The 17,668-nt window shown below is 42.3% G+C and overlaps 2 protein-coding genes across 2 annotated transcripts; one reads left to right on the top strand and one right to left on the bottom strand.

Annotated features, from left to right (window-relative positions):
* Positions 1-260: 260 nt before the first annotated feature.
* Positions 261-2,699, top strand: LOC147436711 (ubiquitin C-terminal hydrolase 22-like). Its single transcript, XM_086486154.1, has 3 exons — positions 261-1,344; positions 1,488-1,613; positions 1,697-2,699. Exons 1-3 carry the CDS (start codon positions 542-544, stop codon positions 2,436-2,438), a joined length of 1,671 nt encoding a protein of 556 aa, XP_086342280.1. The 5' UTR covers positions 261-541; the 3' UTR covers positions 2,439-2,699.
* Positions 2,700-13,275: 10,576 nt separating this feature from the next.
* Positions 13,276-17,461, bottom strand: LOC147436710 (putative pentatricopeptide repeat-containing protein At1g69350, mitochondrial). The gene has a single exon (XM_086486153.1). It carries the CDS (start codon positions 17,330-17,332, stop codon positions 15,635-15,637), a length of 1,698 nt encoding a protein of 565 aa, XP_086342279.1. The 5' UTR covers positions 17,333-17,461; the 3' UTR covers positions 13,276-15,634.
* Positions 17,462-17,668: the final 207 nt, after the last annotated feature.

Here is a 17,668-nt window from a genome sequence, read left to right as displayed (position 1 = left end):
AAGGAGAAGGAGAGTGAGAGAGACATGCCGCTGTCTTGTTCATGCATGCTGACGGCTTGTTCATCATCAAAATCAACGAACATCAAGATTTTCAAGGCGACTGACATTTTGACAAGACAAATATTTTAGGCTGAATCAAGGATCTAGTAAGATTCTGATCAAAAGAGCATTTTTCTTCAAAAAAATGGAAGACATAACATTGTTTTGATTTATCAAGAAATTTCGGAAAGTTGTGGAAACCCTAAGAGTTTGGAAGCAATTTGATAGCCGCAGACGAAGACCCAGCCACAGTCGTTTCGATCTTCGGACGGCTCGTCGTTTCAGTTGTGTGTGTTAAGACTTGAAATTCGAAGCCCCGTTTTGCCGAGGCGGCAGTAGGGAGAGTGCGAGTGAAGGGAAGAGCTGGGGCGATTTGCAACGCCGGCGGCGATAAGGCCTCAGGGCGCAAGCTAATCTCGCTGATGCGTTGGAAGGTTGGTAGAAGAGGTTTCGCAGCAATAGAAGAAGAGAGGTGGAGCTTGGCTACCTCGCCTCGCATGCGATGGCTCCTCGGAAGAGCGGCGCTCTGGAAGGAGAAGAAGAAGCTGCATTTCGTAAGCCTTGTCAGCACCTGCTCGACTTCAAAGCCAAGAAGGGGGCCGCCAGAGCGTTCAAGCAGTTGCAGAGCGCAGGCATCATCAATCGGAAGGGCAGCAAGCAAGTGCTTAAGTGTGCTGTATGTAGGCGCACATGTAGCCGTCTCCTTGCTTGTCTTGTGTGTGCGAATGTTGGCTGCTGGGATTCTTTTCCGTCTTCTCCCAACCTTTCACATGCCATGGCCCATGCTCATCTCCACCCTGACCACTGCCTTGCCATTGATCTGCCTCGTGCAGAACTTTTCTGCTGTGTTTGTGCGGATCAAGTCTACGATTCTGACTTCGACCATTTTGTGATCTGCTCCCAATTACCATCATTCAAGCATCGACCCAAACGCATTGTCAACGGCATCCGTGTTGAGCTGTCAAACAGGCGTGAAACCCGAAGCAACAAGAAGAAGCAGGATTGCCATTTTGCTAAGTCACTTTTGTCAAATCATGCTTCTCAGGTTAATGGTGAGGACTCCTCATTGCCATCGGGCTTGCGAGGCCTAAATAACCTTGGCAACACTTGCTTCATGAACTGCATCCTTCAAGCACTCCTTCACATCCGCCCCCTGCAGAATTTTTTCCTCAATGATGGTCACAATCGTAGCATCTGCCAAGAGAAAGGCTCTCACTCATGCCTTGGTTGTGAGATGCATGCCATCTATTCAGCAGCATTTTCAGGAGATCGCTCACCCTTCAGTCCTGCCCAATTCTTGTGCAGGTTGAGTGTTGTATTTAAATCAGATGGATTTATGCTCTATTTTATCTTTGTTTGCTGATCGAGTATTTTTGTCTGTGTGTTTTACCTGCTGTCAGTATTCCTGAGTTACCAATCTGCATTGTGTTTTGTTGTGTACCTTCCAGCTGGTGGCAGCATGCAGCTAATCTAGCTGGTTACAAGCAGCAGGATGCGCATGAGTTTTTCATCTCCGCCATTGATGGTTTTCATGCTACTTTGGCAAATGCAGTGAAGTCAGGGAAGAGCAAGAGGTATTTCTTGGAATGCTAAGCGTGCATTCATCTGACTCATCTGCTAGTTTCATTCATGACCTGGACTTGCTCATTGTTGGCAGTGCAGGTGATGGGGATTGCAAGTGCATTGCGCACCACGTCTTTTCGGGCCTCTTGCGATCGGACGTGTCCTGCACGGTTTGTGGATTCAGCTCTACGGCACATGACCCTTGCATTGACATCTCTTTGGATTTGGAGCCATCATCAGCAATTGCAGATATGATTCTCACCAATGGACATAGTGGGCGGTCGAGTAGAGGGGCTCAAACAACAGCAGGTGCAAATGCAGGGGCAACCTTGTATGGATGTTTAGACCGCTTCACCAGGCCAGAGAGGCTGGGGCATGGGGAGAAGTTCTACTGTCAAAATTGCAAGGAGCCGCAGGATTCGGTGAAGCAGATGTCAGTGAAGAAGCTGCCACTTGTGTTGTGCCTGCATATCAAGCGCTTTGAACATTCTGTCTTTTCTAATGTGTCGCGAAAGCTAGACAGATATGTACAGTTTCCATTCTCTTTAAGCATGGCATCATTTCTCTCATCATCGGTGGTGCGGCTTCGTCATGGGAACAGGCTTGTTGCAGAGCATGATGAGGTTGATGTGAGCTGCACCGAGTTTGAGCTGCTGGCAGTAGTTACTCACAGTGGAAAGCTTGATTCGGGCCATTACATCACTTATTTGCAGCTGGGAGGATTGTGGTACAGATGTGACGATTCCTGGGTCTCTAAAGCTAGTGAAGATGTCGTCAGAGCTTGTCAGGCTTACATGCTCTTTTATGTGCAGAAAGATCGGACGATTGATGAATAATGTATTGTGGAGCCCTTGAAAGGCAGCAGATTAATTGAACGAATTGTCAAGCTGCATTATTGAATGCACTCGATGTCAGAATCATTGTGCTTTGTAGCTCAATCTCTTATAATTTTTCAATGAGGATTATCCTTCATTGCTGAGGGATTGGTAACTCTTGGGTCAGCCACAGGCCATCTTCAGTGGGAGATTTTTTTAATGAAAAATGGCTTACATAATCTTCATGAGTAGATTTATAAAATTTGTACATGTAGTTTTTAAATGCAGGTTCCCAATTGTTTAGGCTAAAGAAATCAGTGCTGAGGAAGTAAAAAATTCTTTGTAATGGCATTCCGACATTATTCAACGTGGAGCATGCAGTAAATTTATTGCATTTTGAATGTCAACAATTGTTTGCTGCGTAGTGGTTTGCTTTGGCTGTTCTGTGACCACAATTTTGTGAGTTGACGTCTGATTATGTGCGCATCGTATCACAATTAAGCAGTTGCTTCCATAATATGGTTGCTTCTTAGCTTCAGAAGCATATGTCTGCTCTTTTCTACCAGAGTGTTGATGTCGTTGCTTCACTGTTCTCTTTCAGCTTATGGTGTATTGTAAACAAGTAATTACGGAAAAATTTCAGTAATGTGCATGAATTGAAGTCTCTACCTTTTTGATGCTAATGGTAATTCCTTCTTGACCTGTGGTGGCAAAGGATGGTTGAAAGACTACAGGACTTATGTAGTCTGAAATTGGTGAGTTGAATGACATGTTTATGAGTGTAGTTTGTTGCTGATAAGTAATTGGAGTACTCAGTTTTGGAATTTTTCATTTGGTTGGTAAAGTGCTTGCAACGGGAACTTCTCCCGTCAGGGTTTTCTTGCAGGGTTGACAGTTTACCGATCCAACATCTTCAACGAAGGACTAAGGTTTTGACTCTAGTCCTGAAATTAGCTAGAAGAAAAAGTTCCCTAGTTCCTATCCTCTTAGCGTTTTTCAATGCTTTTGGTTGCCAATTTTGGCAAAGAATCTCCTTCAATTTTGAGATGCTTTGCATTGGTTGGGCAAAAGTGCTTACAAATGCGCTCCCTGCGAAGATAACTTTTTATTGTAGTCTTGGTCGCTTGGTATGATGTTCGGGTATTCTAAGTGGTCGCGCAACGTTCTTACTGTTCATCAATCCAGTATCTTTGCACAAGGGATTCAGTCCTAAATTTTATCAGTTAAGACAACTACCTACTTTTGTAACTCTTCCATTTTAGAGCTTTTGGCTTGGATAGACTTTAGTTGCAAGTCTTAGCCTTCATGCATTTCCTCAGTAGATCTATTCTAAGATTCTCTTCGCATAAAGCTTCTATTTAGCTCCAGTGCTGCCATTTTTTATGGTGCTATCTTAGAGCTAGAAATGGGGAAAATAGATGTATTCAATGCTAACTGCATTTTTGGTAGGCGCGTATGATTAGAATCTAAAAGGATTTGTAGTTTGAAGTGAGTTTGTGCATGTAATGTATTATGCTAGCATGGATTCTAGTAACTAGTCATTTCCAAGGCGGCAGCCCTCTGCATTTCAAAGATATAGTCAATCAAGGTGGGGTTTGATAACAACTCTTTACTACCTTATTTGGCAAAGGGAAACTTGTTGAGGTGAATGCCTCATATTGACCGTGCATGTAAGTGCACGGGAGCGAATGTTGATCTTGCTCAAGATGGGTGCTCTGAACTGGGATCAAGGGTTCCTCTCCCTTCCGTTCCTTTAGTGAGGGAGTGCAATGATCACAAACAAAGTGAATGCTACTGTGAATGAAGGTGTTGAGATTGATAGAGAGAGAGAGAGAGGGAGAAGAATACGACACCAGATGGTTCTCAAACCCTCCTTCAAGGGCCCCCCTCTCTATGGCGAGAGAGGTTTATGCTATTGAGTGCTCAAATCTAGTACAATGGTCTAGATGCAATGGACTTGCCAACGACGTCGACGACAATGATGACGACGACGAGGACGGGCTGAAATCTGAAAACGCTAGGGCTAAAAAGCTAAAATCTGCAAAACATTGACTTTCTATTGATCTCTGATAGTGTTCTCGAGGACGGCGATGTTGACGACGCGACGACTATGCGTTGAAAATGCAGATGTTGAAATTTGTGGACAGTGGATTGAATCTGAAAGCGGTGGTTGACTCGAGGGTACGACGAGGATTTGCTGCGGGTAGGTGAGATCTGCGAGGCTAATGGTTGAATTTGCAATGTCTTAAGTGTTGAAAACTGAAAACATTGTTGTACTAGGGTTGATCTGATGTCGGGAACTGCAAAACGCTAGATTAGGTCTGTAATTGAAAAATGCCAAGTGGAGTGGAATCTACTACTGATGAAAAACGCTGTCAGTTCCTGTTGGCTGAAAACGCTAGTGAGAGGAAATCTCAAAAACGTTGTCAATTCCTGTTGGCTGAAAACGCTAGGCCGCCTGTCGGTCTTGCTGAGAAGGTGCACTGCAAGTTGCTAGAACTTCTTCTGCCTCTTCTGTCAGAAAATGCTAGCGCTAGGTTTCTTATATATTGACTTAACAAATTTGCCCTACTCAGTTTCCCAACAAAAGTCACTTATTAAATACTAAGTAAAAAATGAGTAATTGAAGAAAATGGGTTCTATGCACTGTAAAATGCTCATGATGAGTACTGAATGTTATGATGATGATCATGATGTGTGCAACTAGAGGATATGCAACTACTTTAAGTGTCTGGACATGCACGGCCTTCGCACAGGCTCACAAAAGTGCACTTCCTAAGCTGACTTGAACCCTATACCTGAAGTAGCTTGTCCACATGCACATAGGTTAGATGTACATGTGACACTACATCCTTGTGTGAGGGTAATATAGAAGTTGTGCACTAGTCATGTTGTGTTTGAAGTGTGTGCGCGTGTGTGTGTGTGAGAGAGAGAGAGAGAGAGAGAGAGAGAGAGAGAGAGAGAGAGATACAAATCAAGTTTCTTTTTTAAAGTTGAAAGGTGGGAGGATGTCATTCCCCAATAATTTCTCAAAATTTGAAAATTACTCGATTGATCTTGGGAAGAGACGACAAAAGGCACGTTAATATAGGACAAAACTAAGGCATGGTACATTGCTTTACAAAGAACAAATTGGAATGGTTTATTGTTAAAGGCTATGTTACAAAGGAGTGGATCAACGTGAGTTGCTAAGTCGGATTATAAATAGAAATTGTCAGTACATTTAGTGCAAGGCGTTAGACTCAAGCCATGATCAAGAATGTAATCTCAATAATATCATTGCTAAAATTGTGGCAAGAATGGTCATGGCATGCAATACCATAGAAGAAAAGTTTATGATAGAGGTCCTAGATAGTAAACAATGCAACAAGCAACGCTAGTGCAAATCTTGAGGTCACATGTGTAGTCATTGTAACAACTACCACCATCACCTCCACCTTCACCGATTCCTCCTTTGCCAAGGGGGCTTGACGATAGAGTTCTTAATGTAAGCTTCAAATGAAAGGAAAAAGTAAAGGTTACAAAAGCCTCGGGACTAAGTGGCATGGGCATCGGGGGGTGGGATCTACGATGGGGGGATTATGGGCCCTACATCTAGGCGACAGTGCCAAAAGTAATATAGGGTGCCCTAAATTACTTTTGGTGCCACTTAGTCCTAAGGTTTCAAAAGAAGGTAAGTGCTTGCTTAAGACAACGGTAATGTCTAGTTACTATTACCATATTATGATACTTATGTGTGTGAGAGCACGTTGGACATCGGGGAACCTTTTTCCCCCCCGGCTTGTGTATATGCCCATCAATTAAGGGCAAGCCTTATCTTTTGAATTAGCAGACATAGTAATACTACTTCTCATGTTGTCTGTAATTTCTTTGTCTTCTCTATCTTTGTGTGCATTCACCTCAATTCTGTTTCCAACAAGTTGTATCAAAACGAGCTTCGATATTCGGGCTAGTTTTATGAGGATAGGAAAGTCGAAATCGTCGAGGGTAGTGTGACTTCTACACACCATCGCTCTGCCGTCTCTGCCTCACACATTTAGAACGGAACACTTTGTTTAGCAAATAGGGTGCACCATGCATCGTTTCTCTCAACTAGAACACAAAAGTTCTATTATCCAACGCCAAATGCAAAGGGAGCACTTAGTGTGGCGATAAACCGAACACATGATCACTCAAAACCCATATTTGTGAACTAAACAGTGAAGGAGAGAGAGAGAGAGAGAGAGAGAGAGAGTATCCAACTTCAACATGTAGCTCATCATGCTAGTATTTAACATTCACAGAATAAATGACCCTATTTATGAAATGGTCTTCCCTATGTCGATGAGAGCGCCCATGCTAATGATTCACATAAAACCGGATCACAAGTAAAACATTGTTAGCAAAAAGATTACCAACAAACATATGAAAGTTCAAGAAAGCAAAGGCATGAGGTAATAAAGGTAATAAAATCATGAGTTGATAGATATTGCGTTTTCCACAATAGTGAGGATCAGTTGATAGATATTGCGTTTTCCATGGGGTTGAACAATTATAGAATGGTGGATTATACAATTGTTCATGGCCTTTAAATTACAAGAATTGAAAATACGATAAAGGCGGGATAATTGACTTTGTAGACGGTTATGGTTGCCATTGTAGATACTATGATTTTTTAAACTTATTGATGGTAGATGCTTTTTTATAAGGGATAGAGAGGAATGCACATGGGAACGCCACTTACAAACAAAGGGATGGATTGTAGCGCCCGGCGTTCGTTGTCGTAGTTGCATTGTAGCTCGTTGAAAATTGTTTAAGTTGATTTTTACGAATGGATATCCGTCGAATAGTGGTCGCATTTGGTGAAATTAATTCTCTCCAAATCACTCTCATAGTACTTCTTCGTCAATCGATTTGCTCTTATTGTTTTTCTTATGATGGCCGTGTGTGTGTATTGTCGTGTCATAGTATAAAATAAAATGAAATAAAATAAAGACTAAATGGCTACTGTTATGAATCTAAGCATCTCATATTTATGTAGCACCATAGTGTGAAGGTGAAACAATGGGTAGTACAGTCTCAATGCATGAACATCATTGTTTGAGGATGTTTGGCATCAAGTGTAGTCCAAGGATATACTACATCGGTCGCTATAGAATATCGTCAATGTTCTCCATGGTAAGTATTCATAATGGGTATCTCATGTGTTGAGCTAAAGGGATATGTATTGAAAGGACGGTGGTAATGCGTGTGCTAGTCTCCACCCAACCGTGCTATCTTATAGCCTCCCCCTAGCGTACACACTGTCCGGCTGTGCTGGTGGCCTTGCCCGTAGGACCCATGTCCTTACATTACCCCCCCCTTGGAGAATCGTTTTCGTCCTCGAAACGAATGTAAGAAAACGTTTCTTAAGTGCGGAGACATTCTCCCATGTAGAACCTTCTTCAGGTCTATCTAGCCATTTTACCAGCACCTGTCGTCTGACATGATGTCTGGTGCGAAGCTCATGAGAATCCAAAATCTTTTCGGGCTCATGAGGGATGCTTGGCGCTTCGATAAGGTCAACTAACACACCTGTGTCAATGACATTATCATTCTGTCTTAGTTGTTTTTGTAAACGGCTAACATGAAAAACAGGATGAACTCTTGAGTACTCTGGAAGAGCTAACTCATAGGCCACTTGACCTATACGTTTGACAATGGTAGATGGTCCACAATAGCGCGGTGAAAGTTTAGCAACTTTTTTCGTCTTCAGACTTTCTGAATGCTCCAGAACTTTGAGGAAAACCTTGTCTCCTTCTTCGAAAGTAGCAAGACGATGATGCTCATCTGCGTACTTCTTATATCGATCTTGAGCTTGCTTAACATTCTGTCGGAGCAACTCGAAGCATGTCAAAATGGTCTTGGAGAAAATCCTTTGCTTGTTGTATCTTCTCCTTAGCCAACCCCACCGTAATAGATGATCTACGTTGAAATCCATATAAAAGCATAAATGGACTAAACCCTATAGTCACATGCTTTGAACTATTATAAGCAAATTCCAATACATATAAGTAGTCTTCCCAATTGGTTTGCTTCTTGCTATAATGAATGCTCGTAGCATATCCTCTAGCACTTGATTAACTCTTTCCGTATGATCAACTGTACTTAGATTAAGTTTAGTTTCCAACTTTTGAAACATAGCTCTTCAGAAGTGATTATCGAACTTTCGATCTCTGTCACTAATGATACTAGCTAAAAGACCGTAGAGTCGATATATATGCTCTACAAATAGCTGTGCTAATTCCGGTGTTTTAACCGTAGTCTTAGTTGGGATGAATCGACTCATCTTTGTGAGATGGTCTACAATTATCCATATGGCATCATGGCCACAATTTGTAGCAAGTAGTCCTACTACAAAATCCATAGAGATACTCTTTCACTTACCTTGTGGAATCTCTAAAGGATGTAAAAGGCTACCTACCTTGAGGCGCTCTGCCTTCTTAACCTGGCACTGTTGGAAGTTTAGAACGTACTCTTGAACATCATGATGTAAGTCCGGCCAATAAAATTACCGTTGAACTTAAGCATACGTCTTACGAATACCTGGATGACCAGCACTTGGACTATTGTGATACTCAAATAAGATTTAGCGCCTAATGTGTGAGTCCTTTGGCACACATATTCTACCCTTGTGGAGTAAGTGGCCATCATTAACACTAGGTTGGTAACCTAACAGGACATAAAAGTGTCCTTTCAGGGTTTTGAAAAAAACCTCCAAAACCATAGTAGATCCACTCATTTTGTAAAATCCTTTCATGAGGTTATAGTTCAAGGCCTACTACACATGTAAAAAATAAGAAACTTGTAAAATTTCTCATCTTTTGGTCACACCAAGCCTCCAATGTTGATGGACCAGTACATTTTCATCAAAAAAGTCATTTCTTACGTTTTGTTGCATAAAAATAAGATTAGGGATTTTTGTAGGACTTGAGATAAATTCCCTAGTTAACTTCAATGGGTTGGTGATCAGAACATATGATTGCTTCTCACTCACTATTTTTTGTTTTGCCAAAAGAAATAGGTACAAAAAAGTTGAATTTTTACCATTCTGCAAACCTATCATCAAAGTTTCTATAGCCACGTTCAATACAAATAATATATGCATGTTTTCTTAGTTCCCTATTGTCCTTTAGGTTCATAAGGAGCCATGGAGCATGTCAAAAGAATAATACATCTCTTACCAAGGGGAATCTTAGGGACAAAGATGAAGTGCTAAATACAACAAACATGAAAAAACTAGGTTCAATTATGAGTTGTAGAATCCCATAGAAACTATTCAATATCTAGCCAAATTTGATCCTTATGACTAGATATTTTTACTACCTACAAAATGCATGTAGTTGTCACAAGAAAGTAACAATATTGAAAAAGCTAGACTTGATATACTAGAATGTTTCGTTTTCTTCTATAATTGAAAAAATCAACCATCGTTGTCTACTATGCAAAATAGGGTATTAGGTGCCCCAAAACTCAAGGAATATTAGCTTTCTGTTACAATATGCAACATAGAAAATCAAAACCACATTTGGATATCATGAAAGCCACCAAAAAAATCATAGAAGAGCTAAAATTGGCTAAAAAACAGGATTTGACAATTTTTGTAATTTGGTCATAACTTACAACTTTAACGTTTATTTCTCCCTAGAAGCATCATGACATGTTGAGGACTACTAAACATAGTTCTCTAGCATTATAGACCTCACAAACATGAATTCTAGAGTGGTATAGTTGCAAAAGAAAAAAGCCAAAAACAGGACTCGGTTTTTCACACAGTTTAGGTTGTGAAATGTTGTGCAAGGACAAGGTTAAAGATGGAATTGATATTCCAAAAAAATGTCGAGTTTTTTCCAGCTCATGAGACATCTTCCTAGACAGATAGCACCTCAAAATCCATTTTGAAACTCTTGACATAATTCAACGAAAATGGTCACTTAACAGGACATAAAAGTGTCCCAAGACATAAAAGTGTCCCATTACCAACCTAGTGTTAATGGAAAAATTCTTCCATCGCTTAAGCTCTTCCTGAGAAGGGGTGGAGCTCTGTGTGCTTGAGTTTTTATTTGCGCGTGCAGAGACATGTTGATCTGGCTATAAACAGATATGTGAGTGTGAGGGATCCCTTTTTAAAACTGCACTTCACACTTTAGCATATGACTGATCTTGTGCACACTTGCCATGTAATGACTCCAAAAATCCACTCTTTATTTTCGTGAAAGCAAGTAAATTAATTTGAGGCGTGTGTATCCGCTACTACATTATATCGCCTCTTGCGATATTATAGCTTACAATCATAATCTTGAAGGATTTTTGCCCATCTCGCTTTACGGCCCTTCTAGTCCGTTTGAGTAGTAAACCATTTGATACTCTCATGGTAAAAAACTACTTCAAATTCGGCACCATATAGTATCTCCATGGGGCAAGATACTATACAAAGATAGATCTTCCTTCAGGATACCACCAAGTACATATCCTTTTGCAAGATATCTCCAAAACTGCCTTTAGAACACGGTTCAGATATTTTGAATTTTGGTTATGCCTTTTGGTCTAACCAATGCTCCAACTATATTTATGACACTCATGGATAGTGTCTTACGTCCCTATCTTGGAAAATTTGTTGTGGTTTTCCTTGATGACATTCTCATTTACAGTAAGACTGAAGATGAACACAGAGAACACTTACGATTAGTGTTTGAATAGCTACGAGCTCACGCACTGTATGCTAAGCAAAGCAAGTGCGATTTCTTTAAAACATAGATACATTACCTCAATCATGTGATCTCTTATTCTAGCATCAAAATGGACACTGACAAGGTCGCTTCCATTCTTCGATGGCCACATCCCAACACGGTTGAGGAGCTTCACATATTCTTAGGCATGGCTGGATTTTATCGACAATATATCCATCATTATGCCAAAATCGTTGTTCCTATGACGACAGATCAACTTAAAGAAAAAGGTAAGACCTTTTCTTGGGAAGAAGCCCAAAAACGCAGTTTTGAACAGGTCAAGGTAGCTATAGCCACTGCTCCCATCCTAGCAATCGTTGACCTACTTAAGCGTGTCAAGCTGAGACAGGTTTTGGCAAATAAGCATTGTGATCTCTGTGCGCGTAATAAACAAAGAGGGTGCATCCAAAGAGTATTGCAAAGGAGGCAATCTATTCATATTGTAATTGTGTAAATAAACCCATGATGTCATCTATCCATACCAACACATAGTATCCCCTGCAATGTTAGCTATTGGGAAGACTCAAGAGCTAAGTAAGCATATCTTTGTCTAGGAAGGTCCCATTAACTGTGCATAAAGGAGATTGATCTAGTGAGTGCCTCGATCATGAGTGGAGAGTCAACTAGCTTGCATTGATAACCTCATGTGGTACTAAAGCCTAAGCTCTAATCATCTGATTAGAGCTTAGGCTGATCTAGTGAGCCAAGTGAACATATCTTTGTTTGGGGATGTTGTCAAAGGTGCAACGGAAAAGGGTGATGAACTTGGCTACAACTGAGAGAAACCTCCTCTTCATACCAAACAACCAACATATCTCATATCTATCATGGTGGATTTCCTTGTCGTGAAGCTCCTAGCACGTACTGCCCAACGAATGGGCACGGGAACTCTCTATAGGCAATGTCACGCCGAGAGTGTGTGCACATGGCAGAGGAGAGGGAGCGCTAGCTAGAGAGAGGAAGATCGTTGAGGGAAAAACGCCAAGGAGAGAGAGATTGATGGCGGAGAGAGGAAACGCTAGAGAGAGAGAGAGAGAGTGGGTATACCAAACACTGGATCTCTGTACCGATAACACATATACCAAAAGTGCAAGGGGGGGTTTGCATATATAGGAAAATCTATGATTTTTCCTACCTACCGCAAAACCCCACAATCCCATAAATGGCCTACTAAATGCTAATAATATGTAAACTCACCAAAAGTGACCCGACACACATATTTACTAGCAGAATTGCAAAAGACTCGAGAATTTGACCCTGTGAGACCCTACAAACGAGGGTCTTGCCTCATACCAGCCTACCGAGTGAACAACACAATGAAGTGTACCACCATGAATGGGTACATCTACCTCAAGTATGGCTGGGCACAACCACAAATCGGACCTCACTCTCTAATTTTCTCTTGGGAGATATTGGAGCTACCATTGGATATGAAACTGACAGGATGGCTCTAGGAGATGTCAGTTTCCTAGTGGGATTTCCCTCTTAGCTCCTTGATAGGAAATGAGTCCAAGGGAATTGGCATGAGAGGATAGTGTCACCTATAAAAGAGGTTTGGTTAAGATGTCAATAGTGTTATCCAAAGTCAGGATGCACTCTAGTCGTACAGAACCATCCTTGGTCTTCTCATGAACAAAATGGTATTGTATCTCTATATGCTTGGGTAGGGCATGGAACACTGGGTTCCTCGCAATGGCTATAGAACTCTGGTTGTCAGAGTACATAATGGTCGTTTGATGGGGAAAACCATTTCCAATAGTAACCTCCAAATCCACAGTGACTCACATCTAGCACTACAAACAGCTCGGTACTCTCCCTCTATGGAAGATAAGGCAACTGTTGGCTGTTTCTTGGTGCTCCATGAAACTGCTAACGAGCCAAAAGAAAAGGTGTAATCTGTAGTCGATCGTCGTTCATCTAGATCTTTGCCCCAATCCAAATCGTTCCATCCTCATAAAATGATATGGGAGTTTGTACCACCAGCCACATAGTGAATACCTAATGACTTGGTCGTCTTTAAATACTGCAGAGTCTGGAGGGTCTGCTCCAATTGTGACTTGACAGGTTTTGGCATGAAAAAATTAAAGAAATCCCACTAGGAAACTGAAATCAAGCTGGGTGTTGAGTACCCAAACGAGAGAACCAACCAGTTTTCGATACCGTGTAGCATCTGATACAATGGGGAGATCAAACTGTGACAACTTCTGATTGGGATCCATAAGGGTTGAGACGAGTTTGTACTCAATCATACCAAATGCTTCCAACAATTCTTAAATATAGAGATCTTGGGAGAGAAAGATGCCCCATTTGTCTGCCATATCTCCAATCCAAGAAGACGATGAAGCAAGCAAAGATCTATCATCTCAAATTCCTTAGCCAAGGTCTCCATAGTACTGCGGATGTGCTCAATCTGTAATCACAAGGTCGTCCACATAGAGAATAACAAGTGTCACCAACACTCCCTCACGCTAAATATATAAGTTTGGGTCAACAAAAGATTGTTGAAAGGAGCGTCTTAGGAAGAATGAATCTATCTTCTGATACCATGCTTGAGGGGATTTCTTTAAGCCATAGAGTGCCTTTAGCAACCTACAAACCACGTCTGTTGCGAAGTCTGGATTCTCAAACCTTAGAGGTTGCTCCATATACATGTGCTCCTCTAGATCATCATTGGGGAATGCCAAAACAACATCCATCTGAAAAACCAGCCACCCGAAAAAGACAAGAAGGGAAAAAACTATCCGAATGGTCGCCATCCTTGTAGTCAATGCAAAGGTCTCATCATAGTTTACACCAGGTTTTTGAGAAAAGCCTTTGGCAACTAGTTTTGCCTTGTGCTTGTCCAAAGAACCATCGAATTTGTACTTGTTGGTCCTGTAAACCCATTTGACACCAATCACTTTCCGCTTGGAGGCCTCAGAACCAACACCCAAGTGTTGTTTTTCTTGATGGAATCAAGTTCTTTCTACATGGTCAACTTCCACTTTGGTTGTGAAAGTGCCTTCTCATCTGTAAGAGGATCTCTGTCCTTGATCAAAGCATAGTTCACCTATAATAAAGTCCCATTCACCTCAACAACATGAAGTCATTGCGATCGTTGCATAGTACCAACTTCACGCCAATCGGATCAAGTTGCTAAATCTCGCAAAATCTCCAATAGCCACTTAAGCAACTTGTTTGTCTTGCTCCCCGAGGAAGGAGCTACTGGTATATCTAGCTCTAGCTTTGCACTATGATGAGAACCACTACCATCTGCATCATCGGGAATGAGTGCATTCTCCTATAGAGCCCGAGGAATAAGGGGTAGGAGAAGAGGGCTCATCAAGGGGCAAATCAAAATCCGGGTCTCCAAGTATTGGAAAATTGGTGAATGTGGAACATCTTCCTGATGACTGATGCATGCACGACCGCATCCTAATGATTGAGCAAAAAACAAGTCTTGACCTCACCCTTCGTTGTTGCCATTGGGTCAAGGTGCTTCATTAGGAAGATTCAATTGTATGAGACCACTATTTAAAAGCACAAGAGCTTGCAATTATTCAACTGGTACATTCCACTTGTTGTCTAGAAGTGATTGTCCAAGCAAAAAGATAGCCCAATTGTCTATCATGGTGGGTTGTACTATCTCAACAGGCCATAACAGAGCATATCTATCATGATGGGTTGTACCATCTCAGCAGGCCATAACATTACGAGGTGCATTGTTTGACATAAGCATGGAGTCATCAGCAAAAGCTTGTCGTGCAGAGTGTTTTCTTGAGGGTAAGACCAACCCCTGCAATTGAGCAATACTTGTGGTATATACAACAATGGATGAGATAAGCAATGCCATGTAGCAAAGCCCTCAAAAGGACAGCCTTGTCGGATCGAATGTATGGGGGCCAAGCATCCATGAGCTGGCCAGCAAGAATACCTCTTGATACTCTTTGATCATACATCCAGTAGACAAAATTGCAGATCATGTGACCAATACCAAATCTAGCTCTTTCAATCGCACACTTCTTCAAGGTCAACGAAATGAGATTTTGTTGTCCATCAGACAGTACACAGATAATCATATAGAGACCTAACAGATAAGATGTAGTGTATACTCCTATTGGAAGTGTTCTTGTTATTGCAATTTTGGAGAGATTAAGGCCATATTATCTTACAATTCTATCAGATATACATATGTGTACTTCTCTTTGAAAGTAGTCTTGGTATTGCAACTTTGCATGTCACAATAATGAATGTTAAATCTCATCTACAAGTAGCAAGAAGCTTTGTCAAAAATTTAGACCCTTTTACAGACCATTGGGCTGGGCTGCACGTGTGAGTCATAGAAACGTACCGCAGGTATTAAACAAAGAGGTCTCAACCAATTCTCTCTCTCCAAATTATAATTATGCAAAATGTATGAGTCGTGTTCTCAACTCTATGGCATAAATCTTGAGGCATAAACCAAATTGTGATTTCAGTTGCCTTTTCTTGTCAGTTCCCTTGAAACTTCCTGGTCTCCTCCTGGCTATTAGCTGTTAACATATTTCGTAGCAATACGTAGGGACCCGGCTGTTGTGAGCCAAAATGCAAAGCTTGTGATGCCGCGTAATCCCCTCGCTCCACATCAAAGTGTATTCTGCATCCGCCCAACAAGGTTGTCCATAGGGCTAGAGTAGACTCAACAGGGAGGTGTTTCAGCAGGACTTCTCCCTCAGCAAGAAGCCCAGCTCTTCCCAAAAGGTCTAGCAAGCAGTTATAGTGCTCGATAGTGGGAGTGATGAAATTCCCCATCATACAAGCGAAGTATTCATATCCTTCCTTCACAAGTCCAGAATGACCACATGCAGATAGTATGTTGACATAAGTGATTGAGTTAGGGGTGCTACCTTCCTGAATCATCATGCAGACAACATCTTGGGCATCCCTGGCCAGCCCATGCAGGGCATACGCAGCAATCATAGACGTCCAGGTAATCACATCCTTTTGGACCATGCCATCAAAAACCAAGCGTGCTTGTGCCACACTACCACACCTTACATACATATTGAGAAGTGCGTTGCTGACATTCACATCAATCAACATCATGCTTACAAGTTGGGCATGAAGTTTCTTGCCCTCCATTTCGGCTGGTTGACTTGCACATGCATCCAACGCACTGAGGAGAGTTAAATCATCGGGGAAGAAGCCCCTCTCCTGCATCTGATGAACATATGCGACAGCATCCTTGCCTTTGTTGTGCTGCGCACAGGCTCCAATCATGGCATTCCAAGTGACCTTATCTTGCTCCTCTGAATCCCCAAAAGCTTTTATCGCATCTTCAAGCCTGCCGCACTTTCCATACATGGTGACAAGAGCGTTCCATGCCACGCTATCGCACCGATATTCACTTGACCAGATATGGCAGTGAATGGCTTGGCCCCGTTTGAAACTGAGTTTGGTATCACATGCTGCAAGGGTGCTAGCATACACAAACTCATTTGGCAGTATACCTTCCATCATCATCTGCTGAAACAACGGAAACGCCTCTCTGCACTGCCCAGCCTGCAAGTATGCTCTTATTGTAACCACCCACACAACTGCATCCCGCTCCACAGTGCGAACAAAAACCCCCTTTGCAGAATCAAAACAGCGACAGTTGCTATAGACACCTATAAGGACCGTCGCAATGACAACATCTGAGCACAGAGGAGAGTTTTCAATCCGTGTATGCATTCGCTTTGACTCTGCGGTACATGAAGAGTCAGAAAAAATGGACAGGACGCCTACGAGGACAGGTTTGGTCGGAAGGACGCCCTCTGTGCACATCTGGTGGAAAAGCTGCAGGACCAACAATGGACTGGCATGCCCAGCGATGAAACGAGCCCAAGTTGTGGCAGACCTCCTGTGATGGGGGTGGACAAAGAGAATGGCAGCTTCCTCCAAGGCTCCACATTCGGCATACAAACGAAGAATTGCATCGCCGCAGGGGTCATCCCCATTCTCAACAACGCGTGAATGGAGTAACTTGGCTTGACGGAAGGATCGGACAGAGCTTCCCCGCCTTCGAGGAAGCGGAATAAATGCGCTCACACCTTCGATAATTCTGGTGGGTTCCTCTCTCGCACTGTTGCAAAATGGAGTTCGCAAAGCAGGTGTGGCGCTACTGCGGGGAGGACGGACGAGCTCTAGAGCAGTCTGCAGGCGTAGCATCAACGCACCAGACTCATATGGAGCTCTTCATAGCTTGGTGGGCTTTAATTCGCTATACAATGTTGTAGCACTATGCTATTGTGTTCCCATGAAGCGTAGCTCAGTTCGTGAGACCTGTGAAATGTAGCCCCAAGACTGAGGGTTCGAGACTCTCACAAGTTGCATTCTCTAGGGTGTATTCTATGAGGGGGGTGGTTCCCACGGTCGGCACTGCTTGATCAGAGAGAGAGAGAGAGAGAGAGAGAGAGAGAGAGAGAGAGAGACTTACAAAGAACATTGCGAGAGAGAGAGAGAGAGAGCAACATACCTTGCGCTATTTTTATGGCTCCAAAGAAA

This window comes from Adiantum capillus-veneris, chromosome 17, assembly GCF_014529385.1.
Source record: "Adiantum capillus-veneris isolate H3 chromosome 17, ASM1452938v2, whole genome shotgun sequence".
Classification (NCBI taxonomy): domain Eukaryota; kingdom Viridiplantae; phylum Streptophyta; class Polypodiopsida; order Polypodiales; family Pteridaceae; genus Adiantum; species Adiantum capillus-veneris.
Note: the sequence above shows the minus strand (reverse complement) of the source record. Positions and strands in the feature narration are given on the sequence as shown.